General features: G+C 44.5%; 1 protein-coding gene across 1 annotated transcript in view; it reads right to left on the minus strand.

The window, feature by feature from the left end:
* Positions 1–9,014, minus strand: part of MYH11 (myosin heavy chain 11) — a 63,399-nt gene extending 54,385 nt beyond the window's left edge. Inside the window, exons 1-3 of the mRNA XM_082313421.1 lie at positions 8,989–9,014; positions 7,819–7,917; positions 1,056–1,414 (exon numbers count right to left, since the gene is read on the minus strand). Coding sequence (XP_082169547.1) covers positions 1,056–1,397 — 342 coding nt within the window. The 5' untranslated portion in view covers positions 1,398–1,414; positions 7,819–7,917; positions 8,989–9,014. The remainder of the gene's footprint in view (positions 1–1,055; positions 1,415–7,818; positions 7,918–8,988) is intronic.
* Positions 9,015–12,031: the final 3,017 nt, after the last annotated feature.

Consider the following 12,031-nt stretch of genomic DNA (forward strand, 5'->3'; position numbering starts at 1 on the left):
ATTTCCTACTTTCCAATTTAGCATTCCTCATATTAATAATGAGAGCTCTACTCCTGCTTCTAAAACCTTGTTACTTAAGCTCTGTACTTTCTTTCACTCATCAGCAGTCTGTCATGCAAGTGAAATTTTCACAGATTGAAACTGTAGATTACTTTTCTGCAGCACAGCATAGGGATCCTCCAGCTAAGTTCCATGGAAACTTTCTGGGCTTTCTTACTGTGCAGTTTGCTTACTGTTCATGCAGATAGATTACAGCATTATTAATGTCAAAATAAATATACAAACAAATACAATAAAAATACACTTGTGTTAATATACTTAGGCGGACTGGAAGACAGAACAATCTTGGCCCTAATTCACATGAACATGGAGAAGATTATCATTTGTCCAGGCTTGTCTGATCTGTAAGTTGACCAACAAGGGGGGGAGTTTTAGTGGATGCATGACTTTGGTTCAGGAACACACTGGAGCATCTAAGTACTCTCACTCAAATTCCAGTGGGTTTATTCATTTATTCAAACATAAGGTTTTACTCAAGCACCCACCAAACCAGAACTTGTCAGCTGCCTTTCAGTGGGAGTTTTGCCTGAGAAAAGACTGCGTGATTTGGCTTTTCCATCTGTTCTTTTTGCAAGTTACTGGAAACTTGTTCAGGTTTACATTGAAGTCATTCAAAAGTCCCGATTGATTGATTTTTTTTTTTTTTAATTATTTTTTTTTATTTCAAAGCAGCAGGACTGAGGTGTTGCTCAGCTATTGGAGAGTACTTTCCAAGCCAACAATATCCTTTCAGAATTAGCAAGCTTTGGGGAAGAAACCTTCATGTGTTTTAATTAAGTAAAGAAGCAATTATTAAAGAAGCAGGAGAGTCACAGGGAATAAAGTGAACTAAATACATTTTTGGTTTGGGATGCCACTGCTGAGGGGTGAGTCCTTGCGTGGCAGTGCTACATGCAAGGACTGTATCCCTGACAGCGGGTGGGATCCACCTCGTTTGTGATGGGACATGGTAGCGTGCAGTAGGAAATACCGTGTGCGTGTTTGATTCTACTTACATAAATTAAACCTGAGAAGTATCTCTCCCTTAGATTGTGCAGCACTGAAGCTTCGTTGAGGCAAGTCAGCTCTGCCATGTCCTCCACTTTGGAGAACTTTGGAGGGTTCATCTTCTGGATGTCATCCTTGCTCAGTGTCACTTTCTTTCCATTTTCTGCCACTTCAACTGTCACCTCATCCCCTTTCTCTTCCTTGATACTTGCTGCTTCAAATCCATGTTTCTCTGACGGAATCCAAACCAGTCTCTTCGCTGACCAGTCAGCCTGGGCAAGTGGGTTGTTAATGAAGTTTTTGTCCACAAAGAGGAATTTCTCATCGTCGCTGAGAGCTTTTTGAGCCATTTTGACTCAGCAGACACCTGTTAAGGAAGCAAAATATTCCGCTTTAAAGGGAGGCGAATGTGGAGACGTTCCAGGCAAAACACATTTGACAAATCTGCCATGTGGTAGATCCAAAGCACGATAGGTCCTGTGTCTTAGCTCACGTTTTCCATGCAGATAATTTTGGGTGCCAGCTTAGATACCTCAGAGTATCTGTGTTCGGATTCCCATTCCTTTATTACTGTGTCTGAAATCACCTAAATCAAAAGCTTCATAGCACTAAAACAAATGAGGACACCTGGGCTTATTTATTTTGTTTATGTGGCACTGAAGATCAGAGAGAAAAGTAAGGCATAACTAACATCTGTGCAATGAGGCTGTCGGGACTGCACCAAGACTACCAGCTGAACAGCTTCCTGCAGCCTTATCTCTTGCCCATCACAAAGTTAATTGAATTCAGATACATAAAAAATTTCTCATCACCCAAATACGATTGGGTCCATACCGAAATACCAGTGCAATAATGAAATCATTAGTAGAACGGTTCCCAGGCTGTGTTCCAGAAAGGACAGAAATGAACTTTTCTTGCAAAGGACTATTTCCAATCACTCTAATACCATTTCATTTGGAGAAGTATGAGATTAAGAAAAGGTCAAAAGAAAAAAACAGAAAAAAAAATTATCAGTACTGCTGATGGAGAAGTAATTTAGAGTTATCCCCTTTCCATGGTTCAAACAGTGGGAGCTGATCACTTATGAAGGGTAAATATCTACCACATGAGAAAGAGAAGAAATAAAACAAGCCTGGAAATTGCATCAGCTATTAGATACTCTGAACCATGATGCTCAAATTGGAAGGATGATGCATCTGTGTCATGCAGTTGCACATGGGTGAAACAGCATCGTGCAGTCACACTTGGCTAAAGCAGCCAGATGTATCTGCTCCGTAGGTGAGAGCAACAGGAGGGGTTTGGCTGCTTTGCACTGTGTCTGGGAGGGAGGAGGCAGCTTCTTTTCTGCTCTGGCCATTGGAGGTTAGGATGCAGTTGCAAGAGCTTTGCTGATAGTGCTGGAGCTTTCGTAAGTGTTCTGCTCTGTCCTATGGGACACACAGCTCTAAATGAGGAAAGGAGTAAACAGAGGACTTCTTGTGGTTTGCTACAGGGCAGGGAAAGAGTGGTGCTAATCGGGAAACCTTCCATGCAGTGGAGCAGAGAGGGGACCTGGGGAGGAGCTACCATGGGGAGCAGGGAAGAGTGTGTGCCCAAGAAAAACATCTCCAGGAGACAGAGGCTGTTTCATTTCCTTATTGAGAATGAATTTAATATTTACAGCATTCAAACAAACATGAATCTTGAGGGAGTTTGGAGAACTGACTGCTAAAGATGTCAGCAATCAACCCATAAGCAGAACGATATTTGTAAAGACCAAGCTCTGTGCTATGCAGCCAAATGGACACCCTGTGCTCTGGGATTATCAGAGACTGGTTTCCAAGTATTTGTCCCTGAAGCCTTCCCACAGATTAATGTTTTTTTGCAAGGCCAGACTGTGTGAGGGGTCTGAGAGAGAAGCATGGATCATGCAGAAGGTGACATAAAGCTTAAAAACAGAACTAGGATTTTAGAGGCACCTAAGAGGGTTAGATGATATCCCACTGAAATTCAATGGAAATTAGATGCCCCAGCTCCTTAAACTCCCTCAACAATTCTCTCATCTAAAAAAAAAAGAACAGCTTTCTTCTAAATGTGCTTGTTCTGAAGCCACTAGCCTTGCCTGGGAAACCTCAACAGGAGAATTCACCCAGGTCATCCACGCACAGACAATGTGCGTGGTGGTGTGGGTGAATGGGAGGGAGACCCTAACAGCTCGGCTCCGTGCGTTGCCGCTGGCTCTGCGCAGTGTTCGCCGCCATCGAGTCTCTGCGAGGGAGCTCTGTAGGATGTGGCCCTTTGCTCGCTCCCAGGGGATTCTTGGAAGAGAGCTGCAAGAGGAAACTATTTGACCTCTGTGTGGATTAAGGCAGAAAATGTTCCCTCGTTGCCAAGAGGGCTGGTAGAGCTGCACAGTTCCAATAATGGAGATGGTATTCTCTCCAGCTGAGCTTTCCAGCTGGCGGCCGCAGGGTGAAGCCAGCCGGACAGGGGAACAAAGGGAGCGCTGCCCCATGGCCAGGGCTGCGGCTCCAGGAGCGGGGGGCGCGGGGAGCAGCAGGAGCCCGCTACGGCCTCTCTCCTCCTGCTGCGGTAGCAACGGGCAAGGCATGTTTTCTGCCCCACTGCTCCAGCAGTGTGGGAGGAACTTTTGCAGCAATGGAGTGGGAGGATTTTGGTCCATCCTAGGCCCAGAAGAGAGAGCTATATGGTCATCCTGAAGCATCAGAAAGGTTGGATCATGCTGCCCGTGCCTAAGTGCCAAGTGACGGCACATTTAAATCAATAGGAATTTGGTATTGCTGTCAGAAACACCAAAAATTAGACTGAACTGCAGAGCTGAGCTTCACAGAGTCAAATCCTACTATTTTGAGGCTGCCCACAAACGATGATGGTGGAAATCAAACTGCTGAATCATCTTAACTATCTACCTCAAAAACCAACCAAAAGATAAAACTGTTGGCCTGCTACAAAGCATGTCATCAGTGGGACGACCCAAAAGTTCTTCCCTGTTTTGTTGCCCAAGGATCAAGGGAAAGTTCCTTTCCTTGTCACATGCCAAGTCAAAAACCTCTTTCACAGATTACACCGTGAGTCTGTCTGTATTCTACTACGTTCTCCTACTTCTTCCTGCACGTAAAGCTTTCTGCACCCTGTTAATTAAATGCAGTCTTTTGGAAAGTGAGATGAGGTTGGAAGGTATAAGAGGTGGCATGAACTGCAGAGCTTGGAAATACAAGTTTTTATCATCTAGATGTAAGCACTGTGTTTGACTAGTTTAAACATGGTTAAGAATAGAACTCCTACAAGAAACAGGGAATAGATGGTCTCAGCTGGATCTCGTAACTCCTCTGATACACAATGTGGAGAAAACACGGATTTGTGTAAAGAGAACTTTTTACTATCCTCTGGAATCTGAGGATGAAGTTTGAGTAGCAGCTGAATACCACTGTAATAAAAAAGGAAATGCAGTTATGAAGTGTGGATTAATGAATATCAATGCTTATTAATATTAAAGAAAGGTTTATGAATGGAAGGAGTAGAAGATGAGCTCCACAAACTCAACTAGATTTGTCCTAGTGAGGTGCTGTGCACTGAACTAATGAGCTGCTGAAGCTTTCTGATTAATAATTGGCAGTAAACCTTCTGGTGCATCTCTGATCAAGACTGAACTGCACTGGTCCGGAATATGATTGATACTGGGAAAATGGGCCAAGGGGAAAGATTCATTGCTGCCTATTGACAACATTCCCTGAGAAGGCAAAATTTACCCCTTAGCCAGTTCCTGGGTTTCATCCGTAGGGCTGGCTGAGAGAAACGGAGACCAGTATCTTATCTGTGCAAGAGGTGGTAAGAGGTTCTCATCCACTCTTTTGGGTAGGTGATAGCCCAAATCACGTACAAGAGTAAATACTTTCATACTCAGTTGTGAGTTATCCTGAGGAAGGGAGGAGGAAAAGCAATCACAAAAATACTACTGATATGAAGTTTCTTGCCTTAGAAATGTGCCAAATTACAGCAAACTGGCTCCATCCATCTAAACCCCAAATGTGCCCGTACACATGGGCATGCATACTTCCACAGCTTACTTTCCATTCTTCCTTCTGCTGTCCCACTGCAGCTGTATCTGGCTGATCTTCACTGTCTTTTCCCTTGTCATGTCAGTGACAGAAGTTGAATGCTGTCTTTACAATCAGTTAATCCTGAGTACATTTTTGCAAGGACGCAGTATAAATATCTGCAGGAAGTGCGCTTTAATTAAAAGGTTATTGGCCAAGCAGAATTGCCTCCTGGGTCACAGCTTAGAGGGCCTGCTTTTCTCCTAATGAGAAGATAAAGGACACTCCTCCCTTCCTCTGCAGCATGTGCATGTCGGTATAAAAGCTTATCACAGCCGTACAGGGAATAATTGTTAGAACAGAGGAACCTGTAACCAAGCCCATGAGTTATTTTCAGAAACCAAGTCCTGCTCTCATAAGTGGTTTCTGATGGAAGAGTGTAGCAGTAACCTGCTGCTTGACTCAAAATGCATTTCTTGGGCTACAGTAGTTCTTGGTTTTGTTCTTTCCAGGTTGCTTATGTTTTACTTTTCCATCACTTAACAAAATTACCCAACTGAGCATTGCTTGGAAAAAAAGAAAATCTAGGGGGGAATCCTAATCTTGTGATCTTCATTTGGGAACTGGTTCCCCAGCACAGTTGCCTTTGTCAGGAGCGCTGCTGCCAGTCCCGCCTGGCCCCTCACCTCTCCCCCCTGGTCACCCGGCCCACCCCTCACGTGCCTACTCTCATCAGGGACATTTTCATCTGAACACGGAGGCATCGTCAGTACTGGTTTATGGTTGTTCAACCATGGAAGAGGGAAAGTCTGTATTCTAAGAAAGTCCATTTTCAATAGTTTCACAGGCTTTTTTTTTGTTTTGTTCCCCCCCCAATGCATTCTCCATGTACTTTAATCAAATTGTAAGTGCCTTGGTCTCCTATCAGGTCTTCTCACCTCTGTTACTGCAAGTTACTACATAACTCTGGTTAAACACTTGATAGCTCTTTTAATATTCCAAAGAAATTAGCTGAGGTTATTACCTGTGTTATAAACTGTAAAAACTAGAAAAGAAGGAAAGAAGCCTTGAATTGCATCACGTGGGGATAGATTCCCTTTATCTGGAAAATATCAGCTATTTCAAATACCCTCAAATGTCATTCTGTTAAATAAATCAGATTCTGCATGTTCATTAGAATTCATAAATAATCCATAATTTAACTGGACTTTGCACAAGTCGGAAAGCTCTCTCCGGCTCTTGGCTTCTTCTAAAATTAGCATACTTAAAAGAAAAGCCAACAGATTTGCAGCTAATAAGTCTCAGTGAATTATAAAGAGTCGGGATCCTCCGCATACATCTATGCGTGCTACCATATATGGCGATGTTCTTCTCAATACTAGCTGTTCCACAAAAATGTAATGATAACAAGTTCAAAACAAATACCTTTTAGGGACTAGCGTGTCAATTGCAAATGAGATAATAAAAATCATTGTTTATATCTAAGCGAATACAGCCAGAGCACTATCGTGTACTAAACTAAAGCGACTGCTTAATGAAGCGCTTTGCTCTCCGGGGGTTCATCGCTTTAGCCTCTGTGTTAGTGCCTTGGGAACTGTGAACTTCGGGAGTTCAGCGAGTCAGTCTGTGCCCAGCATCTTGTTGCAAGCTGCAAAGCCTTGATTGAAGGAGAAGGTGGGCTTGTTTTTAAACAAGTGTATTTTAGAAAAGATTTTATTGAGCCGTATGTAGTAGACAATAATGATAAACCTTCTGATTTCCCTTATGTTTACAATATCTCATATTGCTTCTTAATTATGCATACACATGCTCCTCATACATATCAACATTTATATATGTGAGCATGCACAGATACAGGCACATACATCCATATATACGTGTGTGTGAAAGAAGCAAGTGAACTTCTGGGATGACACTGAAGCTGCTTTCTGTGCTGCCATCTACTGTCGTCTTAATTTACTCTCAGTATTTTGTTAAAGTTAGAAGTTTGTTGCTCTGTTTTCCCTTTAAAAAAAGGCACGTCACGTTTAAAATTACTCGACTTAGTGTAGTTCAGTGAATTATCAGGTTAGTTTAGCTTAAACTTTATTCCTAGCACATTAAAAACACACATATGTAATGCTAAGGCATTTTTGTAAGAATGTTTCCACTTCTACTTTTTAAGCAATTTTCCTGTTTAAAGTACAAGTAACTGACAGCTAATTATTTTATTTTATTTGGTTATACTCCCTTTAAACAGCATGGGAAGTGCACTAAGTTGCTTTATTAGCACCGAAAAGGCTACTAGGTTTCTTCTTCGCTGAATGCACGTGTGATGCTTCATTGCAGCGGGTACCTGCCACCATCCGGCACGGCGCAGCACCTTGCGGGCTGCGCTGCCGCCGGCTTGGGGCGCAACTCATGCTCTGCAGCCAGCGTCTTTAAGGCTCGATTCAGTGCTAGCAGTGTTAGAAGTGACTAAGGAGCAGGCTAGAGCATCATGTATGTTTGAAAGCATGCACAGGTCTCCAACGCATTTTAAACAGAACCCAATCAGTAACACACGAATTGGGATAAACTATTTGAGTGTGTCCAATAGGTCTGTTCCTATTTCTAATTCGTATGCGGTCTGCAGGTTAATTCACTGAATGTGTTTGCAAAGTAGTGCGATAGCTTGCCAGACTGCTGCATCCCAAAGCGCGGCCAGCCCCCAGCCCGGTCCCCAGCCGGGACCTCGGGTCCCCGCGGTACTTACAGGCGTCCGATTAGGGGAGCAGAGAGTGAATTGGAGAGTCGGGAACCTGTACAGCCACCAGCCGGGACAGTCCAAGTCCTCCCCGCCTTTGCAGCCTCCCTATATAGAGGAGGAGAATCTTGTCAATGGGGAGGGGCCCTGGAAACCACGTCCTGCTGGAAAATCCTCTCGGCACCTGGGTTAAAAAAGACAGCCTGAGCCAAGGACCTCATTCCCAGCAGGGCCTAACCCTGGGCTGCTGCCCCTGCCCCGAGCCGCTCTTTAGGGAAGTGGGCTGGTTCTGGCTTTTGGAAAGGCATGAAAGGGGTCCCCCTAACTCAAAATGGGTGCCCCTAACTTGCAAGTTCGGAGGTTTTGTTTTTTCCTAGGGTGAAACTCTTTGGCCAAGCAAATGGACCTTTAACTCCTTCCTGCCTTGGCAGCATCCTCGCCCCTCGAGGCCCCCTGCCTGGAAGGACAAAGGGCAGGCCGCGGTCCCCCGTGGCCCGGGAGGTTTCCCACCCACCGTCAGTGCACTTTCTTGGGGCTAAGATAAGTCCCCGACTCCAGGGGTCACTTGGGAGAGGAGGGTTATTCCTAACACAGCAGGGATGCGTGGGTGGAGGTTGCTCTGGGTCTCCATGTGTTTGTGACATCTGGAGCCTGGGGCTGGTTTAAGCCTCCTTTGCCCCTGGGGAACAAGTGGGTCATTTCCCACCTCCCCAGCGGTTTTACCAAAGTTTCTCTTGCGATCCGGTGCGCAGCTCAGTTCCTGAGAAAGCACTGTAAATACTTTTTCATATATAAGAAATACCTCCCTCTGTCCATAAAAGGAAGAAGAGAAGTGATAAATAGCTGAGGGGGAACAGCCCCTGGGATGCAGTGGAAAGAACAGGCGGCAGGCACCGTGTGCTGGGGGGGAGAGGGGGACAGGGCGCTGGGAGCCAGACCTGCAGGGGTTAGGGAGTGATCTGGTCCTCGTCAAACTTCCCTCGCACCCCCCAAACCTTCAGTCCCCGGCTGTCCCCCCTCCTTCCCCTGCTAGTAGCCAACAGCCTTGTGCAGTAAGACCTGTGGATGGAGACATCCCAAAAAGGGAAAGCTAGGATCCTCTAGGAATTCCCATCAACGTGCCAAATACAAAATACCGAAGCAACCCCCTCTCGGCAGCAGACTAAATATGGTGTATACCCAAAGGATCAGAGCACAGTCCTGGGTGAAATAATTTCTCTTGACATCAACAGTCCTGTCTTCTCTGGAAAATAAACCCTCCTGGGGAAGATGGATGAGGCTCATATTGGTCTCGGCATCCTGAAAAAAATACCTATGAAGGGTGGCTGGGCTGAAAACCTCTGCTGTCACTCAGTCAAAGTACCAGCACTTGCAGGTATGACAGACCTGTAGCCCCTTCTTCTAGCTCTGGCCAGGGGTGAACACATTTGGGCAAAGAGGAGAGAGGGGAAGAGCATCAGGGTTTCTTCCCTGCAGCATTTCAGAAATATCGGGTACAGACTCATGGTCAGGCCTCAGCTGGAGACGACCAGGTTTGCCAACGCAGTCGCACGGTGCCAGCGGTCGCAGCCTGCCCTTCAGGTGGAGGGTCGGTGTCCGCCGCCTCGCAAGGTGCGGGGCTGCCACGCAGCCGTGCAAAGCCCTCCCAGGAGCTGAAAGGCAGCGGCGTCGTATCAGGCTCCTGCACGTGTGGCTGCGTTGGAGCAAAGCCAGGGGAAATGATCGCCAGGATGGAAATCCAAGAAACTTGCCCTTCTTAGCAGAAAGTTCCTCACTGGGTAGTTCACTCTCTGTTTTTCTTCCTGCAGTTTCTCAGTTGCAAACTTAGCTTTTAAATAGGAATAGAATGAATATAAAACAATGAAATGCAAGGGGATCCTCTGAAAAGTATGATCATTTTAACATTTGTCCTCAGAAGTTCCTTTTAAACCCATGCAGCTGGTTCACAAAACCGGGCAAGTTTTAATAGTAGCTTAAAAAGGAGTGGAAATTATTCCGGCTGGTTTGCAAAGCGCTGCATGTGCACATGCAGGCTTGCTGCTTGAGTAGTGTGTTTAACAGAGGCAGTGGTGGAGGGTGATATATGATGTGGCATTAAAGGGAGCTGGAAAGTCTAAAAAATATTGGTGCTGGGACTGAACCAGTTGCACTCTGGAGCCGTGTGGGGTAGGAACTGATAAGTGTAAGCGTGGCTTCCAACCTTCACTTAAAAGTTAATGTAAGAATATACTAATATAATAGCCTGGTTGGACTTTCCTAAATGTTGTGGTATTTTTTTAAACCAAAGTTGCCTCAAAATGAAAGCTGTGGATTCCCAGTGGACGATGCTTTTGTGACAACAAATAAGCTTTATTTAACCCCCCTCTGATTTGTTTATTTGGTTTAATTATTCTTCTAGAAAAAATAAAGTATTGAGAAGCCTGCCCTTAAAATATCTCCTTGCTGAATTTGCACTGTAAATATTGTACTTGGGGGCGGGGGGTGGGGGGGGAAGACGATGACTTGAGAAGGAACTTCAAGCTGCCTTATCACCATGTAACCTGAATACAATGGAGAGAAAAAAGAAAAGCACAGATGGTGATGTTAGTTTGTTAAATAATGTGTGTCAAGTAAGCAATTTTTTTGTTTAAAAATGTTTTTACCTAAGTTTACCAACCATGTTTCTCTAAGCTGACATATGTAATTGGACCTGACAAGCTACCGGTGGGTTACCACCTGTGTTGAGCTGTGCTCTTGCAACAGGAGGGACAGTCCGCGTCCAAACGAGAACAATTAATCATGCGAGTAGTCGGCTGAGGTGAAATAGTCACCCGCTGCTTAACGTCAAGCTTTGTGCTTAATGCTGGCTGCAGGTCAAGCGAAGTATGTGAAGCACACAGGTCAATTCTGGATCAGCTGGACACCAGCTGCTACTGAAAGAGGTGTCTCTGCAAGTGTCAACAAACGTTTGGGGGTTTCTTTTCCTAAACATAATCACTCCTCCGGAAAACTGTTCAACTGACACCGAGATTCGGCTCGATACAAAGGGCGCTCAGGAAGGAAAGCGTAACCGACTCCTTGGAGCGTGTTGATAAAGCTTAGAAAAAAAATTTCCCCTGTGCATGACAGAAACTAATACCTCTGCAACAGCACTGCTGCTGTGGAGTCTGTAAGCATGGTTTCCTCTGATTCTAGGGGAGAGCAAAAATTTGGTTTTAAAGAAAGAATTTTTTTTTTTTTTTTTTTTTTTTTTTTTAAAACTTGTGGGTTAAGTTCTTCCAAAGTGCTTTCCAGATCTGATATCCACACCAAACTTCACGGGCTCCTTGTCACCTTCACTTGTGATATCATGCTTAGAAAAAGAACAGCCTCTTTGAACGTAATTCCCTCCGTAACAGTCTCAGTTACAGTGTTCTGTCTCCAATGAGATTCAGAAATGCATTTTGCTCATTAAACCCCCCAAGCTTCTACATGTGCTTATATATATATATTTTTTTTTTTTTGTTCCTGATGTCAATAGAAGGAATAAGGGCAGTTAATCCAAGACATCACAGTTAAGCTAAACGGTGCTTCTTAAATTATTTGAGAAAGTTATTTTTGTGCACACTCACCTAGGCGGCAATTTCCTCTAAAACCTGAACCTGTGACTCTTGGACTGTGAATTATTTTCATCTAAATACTGACATCGCTTAGCTTAAACTTTTAAGGAATGATTTTTTGGAAAAGTGCAGCTATATTGTACAGGCTTTGCAATTCCTCTTCATCTGTTAGCAAGTAAGGCAGCCTGACATTCATAGGACTTGTTACACGTCTGCATCTTGAAGGACGCTCTCGTGTTTCATGTGCTGTCAGGATAAATGCTAGGCCATTAATAACGTGATTAGACCAGTATATTTTCATAGACATATTTCAAAGCTTTGTTGTACAAACAAATATCACTGGAAATGCACTTTAATTTGATTTTAATTTGCTTGTACAATGATTATACTTTGAAACAAGAGATTGTTCCAAAACCCCAAATCTGCATTGTGAGGGCGTTGGAGAATTACATGAAACGCACGTTGCCCCAAGAGCAGAGGGGCCAGCTCCCACCCACCGTCCCAGCGCAGGGTCCTGACAACAGGCTGGCGCTGCAATCCCCCAAAAAAATAGTCCCGAGCTTCCCTCCGTCTTAAACGGATTTCTTCTCTGATTTCAGATAGACACCTTTACCTCGAAGCTCAGCGAAGGACACCCTTGTAAC

This window comes from Platalea leucorodia (genome assembly GCF_965183815.1).
Source record: "Platalea leucorodia genome assembly, chromosome: 5".
NCBI classification, from domain to species: Eukaryota; Metazoa; Chordata; class Aves; order Pelecaniformes; family Threskiornithidae; genus Platalea; species Platalea leucorodia.